The 19,598-nt window shown below is 59.8% G+C and overlaps 1 protein-coding gene across 1 annotated transcript in view; it reads left to right on the top strand.

Moving 5' to 3' along the window:
* The window catches only part of MYO15A (myosin XVA), a 51,690-nt gene that overhangs the window by 8,661 nt on the left and 23,431 nt on the right, over nucleotides 1-19,598 (top strand). Inside the window, exons 8-35 of the mRNA XM_019542141.1 lie at nucleotides 706-809; nucleotides 2,116-2,179; nucleotides 2,253-2,366; nucleotides 3,100-3,261; nucleotides 3,679-3,792; nucleotides 4,096-4,154; nucleotides 5,133-5,256; nucleotides 6,822-6,917; nucleotides 7,177-7,308; nucleotides 7,990-8,115; nucleotides 8,293-8,370; nucleotides 9,027-9,181; nucleotides 9,481-9,526; nucleotides 10,739-10,863; nucleotides 11,161-11,278; nucleotides 12,369-12,544; nucleotides 13,081-13,165; nucleotides 13,735-13,788; nucleotides 14,665-14,743; nucleotides 15,453-15,583; nucleotides 16,161-16,256; nucleotides 16,619-16,854; nucleotides 17,331-17,509; nucleotides 17,873-17,945; nucleotides 18,053-18,244; nucleotides 18,637-18,746; nucleotides 18,837-18,878; nucleotides 19,220-19,314. Of these exons, the coding sequence (XP_019397686.1) occupies nucleotides 706-809; nucleotides 2,116-2,179; nucleotides 2,253-2,366; nucleotides 3,100-3,261; nucleotides 3,679-3,792; nucleotides 4,096-4,154; nucleotides 5,133-5,256; nucleotides 6,822-6,917; nucleotides 7,177-7,308; nucleotides 7,990-8,115; nucleotides 8,293-8,370; nucleotides 9,027-9,181; nucleotides 9,481-9,526; nucleotides 10,739-10,863; nucleotides 11,161-11,278; nucleotides 12,369-12,544; nucleotides 13,081-13,165; nucleotides 13,735-13,788; nucleotides 14,665-14,743; nucleotides 15,453-15,583; nucleotides 16,161-16,256; nucleotides 16,619-16,854; nucleotides 17,331-17,509; nucleotides 17,873-17,945; nucleotides 18,053-18,244; nucleotides 18,637-18,746; nucleotides 18,837-18,878; nucleotides 19,220-19,314 (3,165 nt within the window). The remainder of the gene's footprint in view (nucleotides 1-705; nucleotides 810-2,115; nucleotides 2,180-2,252; nucleotides 2,367-3,099; nucleotides 3,262-3,678; nucleotides 3,793-4,095; nucleotides 4,155-5,132; nucleotides 5,257-6,821; nucleotides 6,918-7,176; nucleotides 7,309-7,989; nucleotides 8,116-8,292; nucleotides 8,371-9,026; nucleotides 9,182-9,480; nucleotides 9,527-10,738; nucleotides 10,864-11,160; nucleotides 11,279-12,368; nucleotides 12,545-13,080; nucleotides 13,166-13,734; nucleotides 13,789-14,664; nucleotides 14,744-15,452; nucleotides 15,584-16,160; nucleotides 16,257-16,618; nucleotides 16,855-17,330; nucleotides 17,510-17,872; nucleotides 17,946-18,052; nucleotides 18,245-18,636; nucleotides 18,747-18,836; nucleotides 18,879-19,219; nucleotides 19,315-19,598) is intronic.

Below are 19,598 nucleotides of genomic sequence, written 5' to 3'. Positions count from 1 at the left end.
CAGTGGGGATTGCTTGCCTAGAAGAACTCAAAGGACTGAAATCCAGGTCCCTTCTCACTCCTGCTCAGCTCCATGTGCAGCACGGAGGCACCGTTTAATCAGGAGCTCACAAAGAGAGGTTGCCATGGGCTGAGGTCTCCTATCCCTGAGCACCATGGGGGGCTGATTTCCACCCCCAAGCTGAGGGTGGGAGCCCGCCTGGAGCCCTGATGGACAGGCCAAGGCTGCAGGCACCAACTTGTTGGCAGCCCCTCCGAGTCCCAGACAGGGCCAGGCCTCGGCATGGCAGGTGTGTGGCCAGGTCCCTCGGCCAGGAGCCTGCCCTGAAGAGCCGACAGCTCCCCACCACCGCTGACTTCTCTGTTGCATGTTTCTGGCTTGGGTTTGACGTGGCTTGGCTCCGTGTTTCACCCGGTCTCCCTGGGTGTCCCGCGAGGCGGCTGGTTTCTCCCTGGTCGCGTGGGGGCGGTGGCCGTGTACTCTTGCACCTAATGAAAGCTGTGCACCATTGTGGAAGTCAGTGCCAGGGCAAGGGCTGGGCTTGGGGATGGAGACATCACTTCCACCCCGGCCCTGGGGAGCTGAGGGCGTTATCCCCTTGCTGCCGGCTGGCTCAGTTGTGTTGAGGAGGGACCCGTTGCCCAGGGTCCTGGCTTCGTCCCCAGGCTGACCGGCCCCTCCCGTTCTCTCCGTCTGGCGGGGCAGATCCTGGAAGCGACGCCCTTGCTGGAATCCTTCGGAAATGCCAAAACTGTGAGGAACGACAACTCCAGCAGGTTTGGGAAATTTGTGGAAATCTTTCTGGAGGAGTAAGTAACACCAAGCTGGCACGCAACGCCTTGCCCCTTCCCTTCCTCATGCTGCGCGTGGCCCACCCTGCCCCCCACAAGCCCCCCACCCTGGTCCCACCTCTGTGCTGCCCCGTCGCGACCCCGGTAGGTCCCCTCGGGTGACATGGCTTCTTGTTTCCCGTTCCCCTCCGAAGCAACGGCTGCCCCTGTGTGTCCTTGCTCCTGGGGCAAGGGTCTGCTTTCAAGCCCACAATGCCGGGCCAGCTGCTCAGCCACGGTGGTGACTTCTGCCTGTAGCTGGGTGGCAGACACAGGCCCATGCAGTCGCTGGCTCTGCAGAGGCAGCTGTGATGATGGCATGAGCTGCTGAGCAATATTCCTCCTCCTTGGCTCTGCCATCCCAGGTGACAGACCCATCCCAGGGCTGGTGCCACCTCGCCAGCCTACAGAGATCATGGTGGGCATGAAGGGCTTTAGATGGGGATAGCACGTAAATAGCTGCCCCACCCCCCGACCACCACATAAGGCAGGGGCTTCTTGGCCTCCTTTCTCACCAGTCCTGGGAATGCAGCCACGGTTGCGTCCTTCTCTCGGTCTCTCCATCCATTTGGACACTGGCCACCTCACTGAATGCATGGGTGCAGGGGGCTCAAACACCATTGGAGCCTTCTCGGGCTGGAGGGGACCTCTTGGGTCACTAGTCGAAGCCCTTGTGTGGATGCAGGGTGCACTGATCCTGTGTCAGCCCGTCTGGAGGAGCAGAGGAGTCTCCATCCCTGCCCACACTCAGGCCTGGCCCTCCTTGGCACCAGGCTTTAGCACAGGGGGTTTAACCACCAGTCCCGGTGTGCCGGGCTGAGGTTGCCAGCCTGTGCTCTCTGCTGGCTGTGCAATGGCAGGAACCAAGCGGAGAGGCTACTCCTGGCTCTCCCTTGGCTGCGCTGGGGCATGGGCAGGTGACCGCAATGCAGCTGGACAGCAGGCTGCTCCTCTCTGGGAGTCCAGAGCTCAGTGGATGAGGTCAAATGCCCAGACAGTGCCGGGCACAGGAGTGAGATGCCTGGCTGGCAGCCCCTGCGATCGCTCTGGCAGGGGACTGAGCTGGTCGCTGCTTTGGGTTCAGGGAGGAATTCCCATCTGGGCAGACCGTGGGCTTCTTCTGGCCCGTGGAGTGGGTATGGGGGTAGGGTGGCGTGGGAGTGTCTCTCCCACCCAGGGCCCCGTACTGGCGGTAGGCGGGGTGCAAGCGGACCCTAGTCCTTCCCTCGCTGTCGTCCGCCTATTGAGACGGCCAAGCCCAGACGCTAATCTTTGTCTCTCCCAGCGGCTTTATCTGTGGTGCCATAACCTCGCAGTACCTTCTTGAGAAATCAAGGATTGTGTTTCAGGTGAGTCCCCATGTCCCCACCCCACGGCCCCTATGACACTACCCCAATGCTTCCTCCATCCATTGTGTCGTAGGCCAAAGACGAAAGGAACTATCACATATTCTACGAGATGCTGGCCGGCCTTCCTTCCCAGCAGAAGCAGCGATTCTTCCTGCAGGAAGCAGAAACGTACTACTATCTGAACCAGGTGGGCAGCCCCCAGCCATCAGGCTTCCCCGCTGGACCTGGGAACGATGGTGCAAGGCCTTGTGCAAGCACGTCGGCAAAGCTGGTGCCCCCCATACTGACCCGGCAAGCTAGCAGGCGATCCTGCATGGCGATGCCTTTCTGCGGCTGGCGCAAGGTCCCTGCCCTTGTGACATCCGGGTCGCTCCCGGGACCCTGGCACTGGGTCAGTACAGATAGTTTCTGTGCCTGGTTTGCACAGCGAGGCCTCACATGGAGCCCTGTGTCTAGTTTTGAGCAATGCTCTTCACGGGTGTTGTAGATAAACTGGAAGGAGGCCAGTGGAGAGCAACAGGGATGACTGAAAGCTGGGCAACATGATGCACAAGGAAAGGTTGGCAGGACTGGGATTATTCAGTCCAGAGAAGAAAGGACAAAGGAGGGATTTGATAACAGTCTTCAAATACAAAAGGGGTTATTATAAAGAGGGTGGTGGTAGTCTATTCTCCCCATCTCCAGGGGACGGGAGAAGCATTGCAACCAGGGGGAGATGGAGGTGGAATAACAGGAAGGACTTTCTCACGGTAAGGGAGGTTCCCTAGAGAGGCTGTGGAGTCTTCTTGTATGAGCATCTTAGACAGACCTTTGTCCGGGACGGTTTTACCAGGCCGACCCTGCCGTTAGCAGGGGTTAGGCTAGCGATGGCCTCCTGAGGGTCCTGCCAGCCCCGTGTCCTCTGCTGTAAACCTGTGCAGGGAGGTAACTGCGAGATCTCTGGCAAGAGCGATGCCGAGGATTTCCGGCGGTTGGTGACGTCCATGGAGAACCTGAACTTCAGCATCGAGGACCAGAACAGCATCTTCCGCATCCTGTCTTCCATCCTCCACCTGGGGAACGTCTACTTTGAGAAATACGAGGTAACCGGCTCTGGGCGCGGAGCAGCACAGGGGCCCGGGAGCCAGAGATGATGTTGGCAGTCTCCGAGACCTGCCCTGCAGTGCGAGACCCCCCCATGCTGTGACCCCCCTACCACAGCAAGGGCAGATGTGGCTCAGGGTTGAACCCAGGCCTCAATATTTCCCTTTCCTGGAGTTTGTGGTCCCCAAACACTGCTGGCGCTGTGGCCGGGTTCATGGAGGTATCAGGGCAAGCCAGAGGAAGGGGGCTCCGTGCTGTGGCTTTGGCCATGGGCTGGCACAAATCAGCAGAGCCCAGCTGACACCAGTGGAGCTGCACCTGGGGGTGTGGGGCCGTGCTCCGGCAGAGGTGGGACCACATCCCTGTGCGCGGTGCTCCGGCCCGCAGCGTCCCACCCGGCACCTGCTGTGTTGCAGACGGACTGCCAGGAGGTCGCGTCGGTCGTGAGCGCGAAGGAGATCCTCACAGTGGCCGAGCTGCTGCAAGTCTCACCGGAGGGGTTGGAGAGAGCCATCACCTTCAAAGTGACAGTAAGAGGCTGCAGAGCTGCCTGGCTGGGCAGTGCTGGGTGCTGCCATGAGGAGGAGATGGACAACAGGGTCAGGGCCTGCCCACCTCCCGCTACTTCTCCTCTTCCCTGGTGCATGGGATGGGACTTCCCTTTCACTTGCCACCACTGGAGGCAGTCCACCTCATCCCTCTCCACCTCTCGGCCCCTTCAGCTCAGGCTCTGCCAGGCTGCGGGGCAGCGCTTGCGGAGGGGGTGGCCTGGGCTGGTCGTGCCCAGGGCCGCGCTGGTCTCAGCACTGGTTTGTCTCCTCACCTCTCCCCAGGAGACGCTGAGGGAGAAGATTTACACCCCCCTCACTGTCGAAAGTGCTGTTGATGCCAGGTAACAGGACGCCGTGGTGGTGGTGGTGATGGCGGGTGGGGGGAGGTTGGGATCCTTACAGCGTGGCAGATCCCTTAGCAGAGCAGGCTTTGACACCGGTGTCTCACGTCTAGGGTCGTGTCCTAACCACTGGGCGGTTCCTCCTCCCCCCACCCTGGTGAAGGCCACATCTCATGTCCCACACTTTTGGCACTGCCACCAGCTCTCCTTGGAAGACCCTGGACTCAAGCTGGTGCACAAGCAGGGCATCCTCTCCTTGTGCCCCTGCCCCATGCCAGAGATGCACTGAGAGCACCTTTCCAGTTTGGGTGCCAAGCCATGAGGACCCCTGAGCCTCTCTCTCTGCGCCATCTGGGGCTCAAGATGGAGCTAGAAATGGCCAGAGCCCACAGGCCCGCTTTGCTGGTCTGCCTCCAGCCACACTGGAAAATTTGAGCAGCTCAGGCACATAATCACTTGCCTCCTTTTCCTCTAGAGAGGAAAAATTAAGTGAGGCATGACAAAGCATCTGACAGAAAGCTGCTTCCTACAAAAGCCAGTTAGTCTCTGCGGTGCCAGCCTGGGGGGAAAAAATGCAGGCTTGCTGGTGGAAATCAGGGAAGAGGAGGCAAATGAAGCCAGTGGATGCTCTGGCTCAGGGCGCTCTGCAGTGCATGTGGCTGGGGTTAGGGCTGTCCTCCTGCCAGGTGAATATAGGTGCCTTGGGTACACGGCTTGGGGCACCCGGCTGCCCTTTGCTGGGCACCAGCAATTCCCATCCCCTTACTGATAGAAATAAGGACTCCAAACCAGCTTGAATGCCGCTGAGATGCTTTGCCACGGTTTAGCTGGGTCCCATGCAATGCCAGGACAGATTGGGAGGCGATGTCAGGGGTGGGAGTGAGTGCTGCCAGGTGCCTGGAGTGGCTGGCACTGAGCCTGGCAGCTCGCGTGCTCTCCTGTCTCCCAGCAGCTGTGCTTATCTTGTCTCTCTTCCAGAGACGCCATTGCCAAGATATTGTACTCCCTGCTCTTCAGCTGGCTCACAGACAGGACCAACAAGCTGGTCTACCCCAAGCAGGAGGCTCTCTCCATTGCCATCCTGGATATCTACGGGTTTGAGGTGAGCCCGGCTCCAGCCAGTCCTGACAGGTCCGGGTGGTGCTCAGAGCATCATGAGGGATGCTGGGCGTAGCCCTGGGGCTCTGGAGCATTTCCCACTGCTGCAGATGGGAGCTGGACAAAGGGAAGCCCCGTAGGTGTGGATGTGTGCCGCAGGGCACTCTGACGCTGGGGCCTGCCGGCAGCCGCAACATGGCTTGGAGGGAAGAGGAATGGAAATCAAGGACCTTGTGAACACAAGAGACGGGTTATAATTCCCTTCCCTGCCCACACATCTCCAGCTATAGAAACCTCTTCTGTGGCTTCCACGGCTTTAGCCTCTTGCTGTCCCCAGTGGCCCCAGAGTCTGTTTCACTCACCTGTTTCCTAACGTGTGGCCTAGTGTGGCCCTAGTTCAGGGACGGGCAAAACGCGGCCCGCCAGACCATTCCACCCGGCCTGCGGGACTCCTAAAAAAATTTAGAAAATGAATATTTATCTACCCCTGGCTGCCTGTCATATGGCCCTCGAAGGCTTGCCGAAACTCAGTAAGTGGCCCCTTGCCCAAAATAATTGCCCTAGTTATTACAAATGATCCATGTCCATTGCTCCCTCATCCTGGAGGTCCGACCAAGCAAGTCCAGGTCCTGCTTGTGCTTTGCAATAGATAGCACTGTGCACACACACACACACACACATATACACATGCACACACACACACATGCGCAAATGAACCCCTAACTCAGGCCAGATCCCCAGCTGGTGTCAGTCTGAGCTGCTGCATTACCTGCAACACAGCTGGATTGGTTTTGCCAACGGAGACCTGCCCCATCTCTTGTCTCAGTATAAGGCTTGTGCCCCCCACCCCCTGCCAGGTTCTGTCCTTTTAATCCAGGACCAGCCTGGGGTCTCTCTGCACCGGGGACTGGCCAGCAGCTCTGGGCTGCTTGGGAGGGCTGGTGGATTTGGCTCCCTAAGGCAGGCTGCTTGCCCCAGCCTAGACCCAAAGTATCAAAGTGCAGGAAGCAGGTTTCTCTGCTGGGGTTTTTGCAGGTCCCAAAATGGCATCTGCCCAACAGAGCATGTGTACACTCCAGGCTCTCCCCCTTCCCTCCCAGCTCACTGAGACGCCCTGATCCATCCCCAGCTCAGCTCAGCCCCTGCCATCCCATCAGATCTTCCTAAACGTAAAGCCCCTGGAAAAGCCAGCCTGCAGACTGGGGTCCACCTGCTCCAGATGCTGCCTCTGACACAAGCTGTGCGGTTCGGTCTCATCCAGCAGCTGCGTTGCTCTCCCAGCGCCATACCTCAGCCTCAGTCCCAGCTTTCCCAGAGTCTCCCTGGCATGATTCCCTTCTCTCCCCTGCTCACCATTCTCTTCTTAACCAGTAGCATCCTTTGCTCCCCCAGTCGTGGGCCTTTTCTTGCGTGAGACAGCCGGTAGCAAAGAGTGATACCCTACAGACAGCCCCCCCGGGAACCCACAGATGCATGCGGCTTCGGCTTAAGCCAAACCCAAGTGGAAAGTCTGCAGGGTGCCTCCGTTGTCCCGCGACACGCTCCATACCCCATGTGTCCTTTCCCCAGGATCTCAACTTCAACAGCTTCGAGCAGCTGTGCATCAATTATGCAAACGAGTATTTGCAGTTTTTCTTCAACAAGATCGTCTTCAAGGAGGAGCAGGTGGGTGGGGGGAGCAGCTTGGCACCTTGGCAGTGCCTGGCCATGCTTGAAGGGCACAGGCGGTCCCAAGCCTCAGAGCTGGCAGGGCGGGCCGGGGGGTTATCAGGCCTCTCATTCTCTGCTAGCCCATGCTTGTTCCCCAAGACCTTACAATCGCGGGGCTGCTTCTGGGCGGTTTATCCCAGGATGGCCTGCGTCAAGGGGCAGCAGCCTGCTGATCAGCTCTGAAACCGCGTGGCCTGGGGTGCCGTCCCTGCAGGAGGAGTATATCCGGGAGCAGCTGGAGTGGAGGGAGATCTCCTTCAATGACAACCAGCCCTGCATTGACCTCATCGCCCAGAAACCCCATGGGATTCTCCGGATCCTGGATGACCAGTGCTCTTTCCCTCAGGTAGCCCCACTGCAGCGGGCTTGGGGCCAGGTCCCGTTGCTGTAGTCACTGCAAAGTGCCAGAAAAGGGGTTACATCTGTGCGCCAGCAGCCACGGCAGGTACTGGCCTGAGCTGCAGGGACCAGGCCAAGGCTGAGGTTCTGGGTCTTACTTAATATGCTGTGATATCCTGGACGCATCCCAGGCAGGCACCCAAAGCACCTAGTACAACCCCTGCCTGAGGCAGGATCAGCCCCGTCCAAACCGTCCCAGACAAATCCATTTTCTAACCCCGTAGTAAAACAACATGGTCAACCCTGGCACAGCACAAGACATAACACCTGAACCTGCCACAGGTAAAGCAAAGGGACCATGGCAGCCAAAGGGTGTTTATATATGCTCAGGAGATCCCAGGAAGAGACCACGCCTGCCTGCCACAGAGGAAGACAAACCCTCCCCTGCACAGTCTGTACCAGCCTGACTGCGGGATATAATTCCTTCGTGACCCCACTATGGTGTGGGTCGACCCCAAGTGGAAGGGCAAGACCCTCTAGCCGGGCACCTCCAGCTTTAAGTCCCCCATGCTCAGCGACTCCCCGGCTCCATATGTCCCACTGCCATAAACCCCCCTGGGGCTGGGGAAGCAGCAATGCTCTGAGCTCATAGTGTGGACTGGTTTTAACCCTGCGCACCCGTTTCCAGTCCACCGACCACACCTTTCTCCAGAAGTGTCACTACCACCACGGCTCCAATGACTTGTACATCAAGCCAAAGATGCCTCTCCCTGAATTCACCATCCGACACTACGCTGGCAAAGTAACGTACCAGGTGAGCAGCGGAGGAGTGGAGATCTGGGCATCAGATCTGGGGCAGTGCTCGGTAGCCACCCATTCTCTGCCTCTTCCCCTTGCCCAAGAACAGTGTGGGGCCACAAGAGGAGGGTGAGGGCACTAAATCCTAAGCCCCATCCTGCCCTGTGAGTGCCAGTAACCTGCTCTCTTCCAGGTGCACAAGTTCCTGGATAAAAACTATGATCACGTTCGCCAGGAAGTCCTGGACCTTTTCATCAACAGCAGAACCAAAGTAAGAGCACCCCCCGGCCCCTGAGGCCATCTGGAGTGCCGTGGCTGGGTGGAAGGGCTGCGGGTATGGAGGGCTACCAGTTGCAGGGGTCCAGCAGAGCTTTCTTTTGAACATATGATTGCTATGATGGAAGGACTGACCCAGGTAGTGGTCACGTGTGCTGTTATGGGTGTCACCCCTGGGAAATCTGTTGGTACTGCATGTTGAAGAGCATGTTGATGACTTGATGTTTGCCAAAAAAAATCTGGGGCATCATTTTTCTCTTCCCTGAAGCTGGGGCAGGATGGGATTTGCCTTGTTGCTAATGTCCACGCAAGAAGCTTAAGTGCTGGGAACAGACTGAGAGGGACAGATGCACCTGCCGTCTCACTTTTGGGGTGACCGGTGTGGTTTGTAGATGGACCGGCTGTTCCCCAAGACAGTGCTCCTGGGTTGTGGGCTGTGAGGGAGCAGAAGAGGCCACTGTAGCACTTGGGAGGGCACCCCCATGCAGGTGTGAGAGGCATGTATTTTAACCATCCCCTGACTCTGGGTGCCCATGAGCAGTCCCTCTTTCATCGCGTGTAAGCCCTGAAATGCTCTAAGGGAGCTGCAGAAGCAAAGACATCTCAAAAGACTGGGCTTCCTCCTGTTGCCTCCTCCTCCTCCCCTGCCAGGTGGTGGCCAACCTGTTCTTCGGCTATGCCCAGCTGCTGGCACAGCAGCAGACGGTGGTGGGGAAGAACAGCACAGTCACGCGGCGGTATAAGGCCCCGACGGTGGCGGCTAAGTTCCAGCAGTCGCTCCTGCACCTGGTGGAGAAGATGGAGAGGTGAGCGAGCTCGGGGCTTTGAGGAGCAGGTATCGAGCTATTGCTCTTCCATGGTGGAGGAGATGGGTGAGAGAGATCCAGCAGAGCACCAGGTCCTTGTCGTTCCTGCTCCTAAGGCTGGGGGTAGGCTCCCTCGGAGAGAGCTGCCTGGTGCAGGGTCCTGGCTCGGTACAGGGAAGGGAGCTCTCCAGGGCATAATAGCTGCAGAGCTTCCAGAGAGCCTCGTGTCCTCCCAGCTGCTGCTTTCTGCTGCTTTGATTCCCCAGAGGATGAGCTCTTCTCTGTCTCTCCCCGATTAGGTGCAACCCTTTCTTCATCCGCTGCATCAAGCCCAATGACAAGAAGGTAAGAAGGCACTGTGCAGCTGGCACGGGGCTGGGAGAAGCTCAGCACCGCTTCCCCAACAATTCCTCAGCGACTTTGTCCTAGCAAGAGATTTCCCACCCGCCTTCCTCCCAGTTGCCACTGGTTTTGGGACCAGCACAGAGGGCAGGCTAGGGAAATGGGCTGGTGGGGTGGCCAAGGGAGCAGGGCTAGCTGTCCTAAGAGGCTGCATGCCACAGCTATGTCCACCAAATCCAACCAGAGCTGCCCACTGGGTCCTGCTGCTTCTAAGGCTATGGGGCTGGCTTGGGGATTTCCACCCGAGCATGGCGGTGCCCAAGCCTGCAGATGGGCCAGCGGGTCGTACGTGGGGAGGGAGCTGCTGGGAGCCTGGGCCACCCAGTTCTGTGCCGTGTCACCTGCCTTCTGTGAGAGCTTGGAGGCCTGTTCAGCGAGAGGCTGGGGCAGCAGCTGCCTCCTGGCGGGAAGGAGACAATGCCCCGAAACCCACCTGCTGTCTCTGCATGTTGACTTTGCTCCATGCCCAAAGCAAATATGTTTGTTGCTCTCCTGTCCTGCCCCCCGACTCCAGAGAACAGAGCCAATCTCTGGCATCTGCAGGTGACAGAGATCTACTTTGCTGTCTCTCTGCCCCGTGGCTTGACTCCCAGGCCCTGCTCCAGGGCACAGGGCCGCATCTCCCCACGGAGGTGGCTGCTGTTAGAGGCTACAAGCCTTAGTACTTCTCTGCAGGCCTGGCACACTGGGCAGGTGAGCATGCATCCACCCCTGGATGGATGCATGCACCCTTGGAGGAGGCTGGTCTGACCAGGGTAGGAAGTGAGCTCTCTACAGACCTGCAGTGGTGGGTCCTGGCCAAGTGGGGAGAAAGAGCTTGGCATGGAGAAGCGAATCTCCTTTGCCAGAGGCATTTACCTAACTAAAGGAAGCTGCATGCTCTGGAGATGCTGTCTCCTGCATGGGAGGTCCCTCCCCTCTCTCTTTCCTGCAGTCCTCTTGCAGTCTGAAAAAGCCACCCCCACCCCCGTACCTGGACTCCAGGGCAGCAAAGCAAATAAGCTCAGGCTGAACCTGACATCCCATTGAAAGCACTGGTCTAAGGTTAAGTCTCTCACCAGTCATCATCCCCCTCGCTGGCAGGGCCCCCATGGCCCCCTCTCGGTGTGTGGTGGTCTGGCTGGATTGTGTTCATCTCCCTTCCCTCTGGCTCAGGAGCCGGGGCTCTTCGAGGCAGACATCGTCAGCAGCCAGCTGCGGTACTCCGGGCTCCTGGAGACCATTCGCATCCGCAAAGAGGGCTTCCCGGTCCGCATCCCCTTCCAGGTCTTCATCCAGAGGTGCGGCCTCGGGCTCCTCCGGGGGGAACAGCTGTGCGGGGAGGGGAGTGGGGGTGTCCTGACACAAAAGACAGGGGTAGGGCCAAGAGGAGTTACTAGAGAAACCTTCTTACTCGAGTTACGGGGTGGGGGGACGACCCTGTCCTGGTCCTCAGCAGAGGGACCATCCCTAAGGGGAATGAGGCCTTGGCGGCGTCTCTCTGGGGGTCCTGCCCAGGTCCCTCTCTGCCAGTGCTGAGTCTCTGGAGAGTATTGGGGTCAGCCGTGATCTTTGACCACGTTCCTGGGTCCCACCAGGTACCGGTGCCTCCTGGAAGTCCCGCACAACATCACTCCCCACGGGGCCAACTGCGTGGAAATGCTGAGGCAGCTGTGTGCCCTGCGCCCCAGCATGTACTGCATCGGCATCAGCAAGGTGCGCCTGGCGCCAGCCCCTTCCCCCTAGCCGTGTACCCTGGAAGGGGCGAGGGGGGTGAGAGGGGTGTGGCTGGGTCCCAGGCTCGGTGCTGCCTCCCAGCACACCCAGGTGAGATTGTCCATGGGCGAGGGGCCCTATTTTACATGGGGCCAAGTGGGTGGCTGTGCTCACAAGCAGGTGGTCGGCATGGGCAGTGACCTGCTTGCATCAGTCCTGGCTGGCCCAGGTATGAAACAGCTTTTGAGTTATGCATATGCATTGGCATGACTGAAAAAATGACACTGTCCCCCTAGCATTGTTTCCTCGTGCTTCCCCTCCGTCTGTCTCTGCCTGTCTGCCTGTCTCCTGTCTATACTTGAGCACTCTGGGGCAGGCCCCATCCTCCTGCTCCCTGTTGGTGGGGTGGAGGCATTAGCTATGAGAAGGATAATGGTTACGAGCGTTAATGATCATAAAAATCAGGCCCTGATTGTTAGCCTGAATCTCATCACCAACAAGCGTCTGGCCAGGGCCCCTTGGAAGAAGGATGCTGATGTGGGACCTGGGAACATGGAGCTGTCACTCCGCAATGTCCCCATGTCATGAGGCAGACCCCAAAAGGCCAAGGGTGATGTCCACAGTCATGGTTGTGGGAAAGGAAATGATGCGTTTGGCTCATCCTTAGGTGTCTGAACACTCCCAGTCCCTCCTGGGGGTGGGGCGTGATGCTCGGGACCCCCCTCTCGGGGTTTCCCAGCCACATACATTTGGTCCCTGCTGCCAGGGCTGTTGCTGGCTGGGTGGTACCAAGCCCCTGCTTCACCCCCACGGCCTCCAGTTCTTATTAACTGGCCCACACAGCCCTACCTTGACATCACCCCGCATCTCCCTTCCCAGCCTGGTGTCACAGAGGCAAAGGGCAGGGGCAGGGAGACAAAGGTGGTCAGGGAAGCAGACACAGGAGGATGGGGAGGAAGGAGTGGAGTGACCCCAGGCTGAAGGAGGAGGTTACAAGCAATAAGAGGGGGAGGGCTCACGGGCATCCAAAATCCTGGGGCCAGCCAGGTGAGCTGCCATGGTCAGGGGCTCAGGCATCCTCCCTCCCCAGCTGTTCATGAAGGAGCACCTGTACCAGGAGCTGGAGAGCAAGCGGGACCGGGCCCACCACCTGGCAGCCCTCACGCTGCAGCGCTATGCCCGCACCTTCTTCCTCAAGAAGCGCTTCTACTCCCTGCGCCGCAAGATCATCCTCATCCAGAGTCGCTCCCGGGGCTACCTTGCCAGGTGCGGGCCATGGGCGTGGGGTTCCCTGGGTGCTTTCCTGTGCAGGGAGGGCTGCAGGGCTCCCCTTGCCCGGGCGAGCTTTGCCCAGGTGCCCCGGGGCACCTGCTGGGCTGTGCTGAGGGGCTGGGTGCTGAGTCCTGAGGCAGGACAAGCGGGTTCCTCTCCTCGGGTCTCACTGGGATGGGCTCGGCCCCTGCTCCCTTGCAGTCCTGTCCCCACTGCCACGGGAAAGACGCCCCTTGGGCTCAGCATCGGGCCACAAGCTGTGCTGGTGGCAGGCCTTCGGGGGGGTCATTGCCAGACCTTCCTCCCTCCCTAACCCCTCCACTGGGAGCATGGGGGCAGCAAAGAGGGCAGAGCCATTAGCCCACCCCAGTGTTACACCCCCTTAGCCAGTGCTTGTGGGTCAGAGCCCCGCTCCCGCTGCTTGGAAGCCAAGCCTTGAAGGGGGTCTAGGAGCCACCCCTCTGTGCTGGGGGCTCAGCGTGGTATTGCCCCCCTTTCCCTGCTGCCCCCGGCCTTGCTGCTCGCTGCAGGCAGAGGTACAGGCGGCTGCGGAGGACGCTCATCAAATTCAGGGCTCTGGTGAACGTGTACGTGAACCGGAAGAGGTATCTCAGGGTGAGTCACGCACCTGCCGCGAGGGGGGGTAGCGGCTGCTGCAGGCCTGGGCAGCCGAGGGGGCCTCTGCACCACTGGGTTTTGGGGGCACTGACAGAGCGGGGGGCGCCAGTCGGGATGGAAATGGGCTGGCAGCAGCTTGCACTGCCCAGGCCTGTCCCTAACCCATGCATGGGCTGCGAAATACCCAGACACCCCAGCCAGTGCGAGGAGCGGGGATCAGACCCTCGCCATCCAGCCGGACGCAGCTGTGAGGGCTGTAGCACACAGGGCAAGTGGTTGTTCGAGCCCCTATGCAAGGGGACGTCTCGGCTGTCGAAGGGGTTTGGCCTGGGAAGATGTCCAGAGGCATCACCATCCAGCGCAGCTGAATGCTGTCCAGGCCAGCCCGCTGCCCCCGGAGGTCCCGAATCTGATCCTGCTGATGGCACTGCCTTCCTGTGATGCTGTGCCCCTGCCCCTGCCCTCTCCTGATCCTGCCAGATTCCTATCGGGCAAGCAAACCCGTGCAGGTAGCCACAGCTCTGGGTGGGCTCTGCTCTCAACATGCCCATCTGCTCTGGTTTCAGAGGAAGGAGGAGGCACGCAGGCGGGCAGAGGACGAGAGGAGAAGGGCTCAGCAGGTAATTCCTGGTGCCCTCAGGGATGTGTATGTACACCCACACACATATATGATGGGGGGGTATGTGTGTATATGTGTGTGTGTGTGTATGTGTGTATATATACACCAAGCCCCCTGCTTCACCCCCACAGATATATATACACACATCCTCCATGCTGGGGTGTGTGTAGTACATGCATTAGAGGGTAAAGCAATACACCAGTGTGTGTGTGTGCATGCATGTACACATTTATATATATGTGTGTGTGTGTCTGTGTATGTATATGCTGGGCTGTGTGTATAGTATGTGTATTAGAGTAGAGGAGTTTACCTGTGTGTGCATGTGTGTACGTGCATGCGTGTGTGGGTGCATGGGGAGCTGTACATGTACTATGTGCATGGAAGATACCTGAATATGTGTGTGTGGTGGACAGCTATATATGCAGGCTTGCTGGCTCAGGTGGGGGCACGTGTTAGAAGTCTGTGTGAAGGTGTGCGCACATGCTGGAGGCCGGTCAGGATGTGTGTGTGTCCTCATGCTTGCGTGCAGGTGTGCACTGGGATGGGGGTGTGTGGCCACACATCTCTGCTGAGTGTGGCATGTGTACTATGTACATGGGGAGGGTGCATAGGCATACCACGCTGCAGAGGTCCAGGCTCACGTCCTGCTGCGTATGGCCAGAGAGCGTGGACCCCGCTAAGCAGACAGTGCAGGCATCTCTCCATCTCTGAACCCTGCTGGGGTCGGGCTCTGAGAGCACGAACCAGGCTAGTCCCTGGAGGGTGGCAGGCAGGGGGTCCAGTGCCTGTTAGACCACCCAGCGCTAGGGCTGGCTTGGGAGGGGATTGGGGACCAGCATCCAGGGCCATGGCCAACAACTGTGTGCTCTGCTCTCAGGAGCTGACCAAGAGGGAGGTGATGGATGTGTCACGCCTGGAAGTCCCCATCGACCTGGTGAGGCTACTGGAGGGGGCAGGTAAGAGCCGAAGCCCCATGGATGCTGAGCGGGGCATGGGCAGCATGGGCTCCCAGGGTCTGGCAAAGCCTCATTTACCAAAACTGTGATGTTTGGGGTCCACCTGAGGCCTGTGCAGCCCCATGTCCTGTCTCTGGGGGTGACAAGCAGGTCCTTCAGAAGAAGAATGTGTGCAGAGCGCTCCAGATGCTCCCGGTCCCCGGCCATTATGGGGTGAGGGCTGCCCTGAGCTTGAGGTTATCCCTGGCTGGTGTGTACCATAGCCCTGGATAGATTCATCCTGCATCACTTTGGCTAATCCCAGTCATATCCCAGGACCAGTACCTGGGGCACCGAGTCCCATGGGTTTGCTGTGCACTGTTAAGAGCTCTCCCATTTGCTCCCATCGAACCTCTGCTGCTGCTCTTCCCAAGTGCCTGCATGTGATCCACCAGTGCTTTCTGCAGCCCAAGAGGCACTGACCCTGCTATGGTCTAAGCCAAGGGCAGCCCCATGCCAGGTTTCCCCCAAGCTGTAGGGGTGCCGGTACATTTGAACCTGCCCCGCTCTGGCAGCCAAATGACCCCAAGTGGATTTGTGCCTTGCTCTGGGTGTGTGATGCCATGGGGATGGGCACATCCAGAAGCTGGTCTTCTGCTTATCCCCTGCCTTTGTGAGCTCCTTCCCTTCCTGAGCCCACTGTCCATGAGCCATTCTGGTTTCCCCCCAGCCTACAGGCAGGTACATGCCATGTGCATCGCTCTGTGCTCCGCTCCCAGGATGCAGCCAGACTCCCAGCCCACTCTGCCACTCGACATCAACAACTACCCCATGGCCAAGTATGTGCAGGCCCACTTCCAGGTAAGGAGGCCTGGCCCCAATGCGCTGAGCCCCTCCGCACCTGCTCCAAGTGGAGGATGTGAAGCGAGAGCGATGGTCTTGGTAGCTCGGGCTCAGGGCTGGGGGCGAGGACACCTGGGTTCTCATCCATCTCCAGGAGGGAACTTTTCCTGGTGATTAGAGAGGCATGCGGTCATACAGCTAGAGCCAGGGGCTGCGGCTCCTGGACTTCTGCCACGGACATACTGCGTAACCTCGGACAGGGCATCTCATCTCAACTTTCCCTTCAGAAAACCAGGGTCCAGTTGCTTGCGGGCTCCGCGGGGATACACGGGGGAGCGGCTGATCCCAGCCTAGGGGCTGTGCTTTGTTCCCCACGTCCTGCCTGGCCAGGCCACGATCGAAGCTGGGCAATGTGGGATTTTAGGACATGGCCTTAGTACGGGCCGCAAACATCCCCATTGCAAGGGGAGATTAGGGAGGTGAATTCTGCCCCTGGCCAGGCCTGTGGGGGAAGGGCTGGTTGGGCACCCCAGGAGCCAAGCAGGGTGGGAGTCCTGGCCATTGAGTGTTCGGCGCATCCACCCTTGCCTTACAGATGCCCCTGTTTGGGATGCTCACGGTCCCACTGCCGGCCCCTCTCACCCGCGTGGACGAGGAGCTGAAGCGAGAGGCGCTCAGCCTGTTCAAGCTGGTAGGTCAGTTCTCCCCGTGGCTGCAGCCTGGGGACTGGGAAGGGCGCGCTGCGCCTCCGTGTAGATTGCTCTGGGCTGGAGGCCCGGGACATCCCCTCCTGCTCTGGCTCTAGCCCGTCATCCCTCAGCTGCACTAGCCGCAAAGGCCCACACCAGGGGTACAGAGGAAAGGCCACTGTAAAGCTCCAGCACTGGGAGCATCCACAGAGCCCAGGCCTCGCTCCCTTGCCAGGAGCCATGGTGCATGGATGCTGCAGCCCGCTGGGGTGCGGGGAACAGGGCAAGAGGAGGGGAAGGGGGAGGAAGTACATCTACTGGCCTTCCGGTGCCCTATCTCTCCTGACCCCTGCCCCCGGGGCAGATTCTGCGCTTCATGGGTGACCCGTACCTCAACGGCCCCCGGGAGAACCTGTTTGGGAGCTACATCGTGCAGAAGGGGCTCTCGACACCGGGGCTGCGGGATGAGATCCTGGTGCAGATCGCCAACCAGGTCTGGCGCAATACCAACATCAACAACGAGGAGCGTGGCTGGCTCCTCCTGGCCGCCTGCCTCAGCTGCTTCATGCCCTCCGCCCGCCTGGAGAAATACCTGCTCAAGTGAGTGCTGGGGCCGCGCAGGTCGGTCATGCAGCGTGGGGTGGTGGTGCCCTTCCCTGGGGGACCCGAGGAGGATCGGGCCTGATCCTGAGCCCTCTTCAGTGACTCCACAATGGGCATGGAGGGCATCGGTCCATGCACACACCATGGTTCCCAGCAAGGATTGGACCCACAAGCCCCTGCACCCCACAACTGGCCTGGGCCCCTTGTTCTAAAGCAATGAGGTGGTGGCCGGCTGCAGTAGGCACTGAGCTGGCCTGTGGCGGGGGGTCTCGCCACAGGCACCGAGCTGTACCTGAGACACCCCTGGCCGCTCTTGCTTTCCCTCGACGCCTACCTTGCCCGAGTAGCCGGGGGCCGGGACTGTGCCACGCACAGGCATGGGCCAAAGAGGCATGGGGGCAAACCCCCTTTCCCGTATGCTGCTGTCAGTCCCGCTGGCCCAGCTCCCCCCTGCAGCCACCCTCCCTCTGCAGGTTCGTGTCCGACTACGCCTTCAATGGCTATAAGTACGTGTGCCAGCACAAGATCCTGCAGGCCATGCTGAAATCCCGGTTTGGGCCCGAGGTGGCCCGGGCTTACCCCCCATCGCTGCTGGAGTGGACGACCAACCGGCAGAGAGCCAACATGGCCTTGGACATCTACTGCTTCAACGGTGAGGGTGGAGCTGACCTTGGCCTAATGGCTGCTCTCCTTGGTGCCACGGGGCAGTAGAGAGGGCAGAACTGAGCCCTGCTTTTTTGAGGGGGAGGTTCTGGGGGCCAGGAAGGGACTGGGAGGCTGCGGGGGACAAGGTTGTTGGGGTCAGGAGGGAGACGGCGATCAGGGGATGAGCGGGGACAGGGCAGGATGAAGGGGTGCAGACAGAAGGACAAAGGGGGCACAGCACATGGGGGAGCTGCCTGCTTGTCCTGGGGGTCCAGCCCCCATTTAGCCCCCCGTGCAGCCAGGCTGGGGCGGGGAGCATGCAGACAGGGAACGGGGTTCGGGAAGTGATGGGCTGCCTTGACCTCCCCAGGCGACCACTTCTCCTGCCCCATCCACTCCTGGAGCACAGGGGAGAGCGTGGCTGCAGACCTGCTCAAGTCCAGGTACCGGGGGCTGTGGGGCTGCAAGCAGCAGGGTACCGGCGCCAGGGCGGGCTCTGAGGCTTGCCCTGTGCCGCCGTCCTGGCTCAGGGGCTGTGCTGTGCCCGCAGGGGGATAGCAGAAGGCTGGCGGGGCTGGTCCGTCACCATGAAGGACGGGGCCCAGTGGGCCGAGCTGGCCGGCCATGACTACGTCCTGGACCTGATTTCCGACCTGGAGCTGCTCCACGGCTTCCCCAAGCAGAAGTCGTATTTCCTCATTGCCTCAGAGGGGCTGGAGCAGAGCCGGGGGGCCCCCTGGGCGTAGGTATCTGGGGGGACCAGGCAGCCTGTGGGAGTGCCCCTTGGGCGTCTGGCAGTCACCTGGGAGCAACACCGAGATTCCCAGCCCCTTGTTCCTGGTGCCCCTGGATGAGCCAAGTGGCACAGCCATGCAGCCTGGAGGGAGGGTTAATGCCTGGAGCCCGGTGCCCTCGGCTGCAGATGCCAGCTGTGCCCAGGCTTGAAGCATCTCTGCAGCAACCATGTTGGGGGAGAGGTGGGAATGGCACAAACCTTCACCCCAGCCCCATTCTGGATCTGCAGCCTTCTCCAGCAGTGGGGCGGCAGGTGCTGCCAGGCGCCTGCTCTGTGCAGTGATGAGGCTAAAGAGCTCAGGGTGACTAACAGGGTCTCTCCCATCCTGGCCTCTGCAGGGTGTTTGGCCAGGGCATGGAGTCTGATGAGGAAGTCCCTCCGCCCCCGGCCACCAAGGCACCCACTGAGCCTCCCAGTGTGGTGGACTCAGATGGGTATCACAGTCAGGGTAAGTCTTGGACTCCCCGCCCTTCCTTGGTACCCACTGTGCCCTGGCACACGCCAGGTCCAGCAACTGCATTGCTTTCCTCCCTTCCAGGCTCCAGCTCCAGGTCGCCAGTGCCTGACACCGTACAGAAAGGTACCCTTCCCCAGTGCACTCAGGCGCTACAGGGTGTGGGCAGGGAAGGAAAACCCTGGCCCCAGTGGCAGTGGGTGGAGGCCTTGGAGCCTGAAGTTTGGTCCCATGGAGGTTAAGCTGGCCATGGCATTGCCTTGCCCCTCTAAAAATCCAGCTGCTGTGTCTGGCCCTCACGGGCCCCGCAGCAGGGAGTCCCACACGTCCCAGCTATGACCTCTGTGTGGCCAGGGGCCTTGGAGCAGGCTGGACCCCATAGCAGGCTTTGGATGCAGTCAGGGACCGTCAGACACATGTACCAAGCCCTTGGCTGACTTGTCCTCTGTCTGTCTTGGCCCTGCCAGCAGAGTCTGATGCCTCCAGTGAACCGCGAATGCAGAAGGGCTTGGATCATTACCTGGACAGCCTGTTTGACCCCGTCCTGTCCTATGGGAATGGGGTAAGCACCACAGTGCCCAGTGAGGAAGGGGAGCATGGGCTGGTGCTGGTCAGAGCCTGGCTCCATTCCACTCTGCCACTGACTGCCTGTGTGACCTTGGCCCTGTCATTTAGTGCCCATGGGCCTCCGTGCCCCACATAGAGAACAGGACTCATAGCACCTGCACCCACACTCATCAAAGATGGTGAGGTGCTGAGGACATGGGGGCATGCTGGAACCAGGGGTGGATCCGGGGGGGTGGTCCTGTCCTGATAGCTTCTGTTTCCCTCTGGAGAATGGCTGTA

Source organism: Crocodylus porosus, unplaced genomic scaffold, assembly GCF_001723895.1.
Source record: "Crocodylus porosus isolate Cpor-Errol unplaced genomic scaffold, CroPor_comp1, whole genome shotgun sequence".
NCBI classification, from domain to species: domain Eukaryota; kingdom Metazoa; phylum Chordata; order Crocodylia; family Crocodylidae; genus Crocodylus; species Crocodylus porosus.
This window is presented reverse-complemented; position numbering and strand designations above follow the sequence as displayed.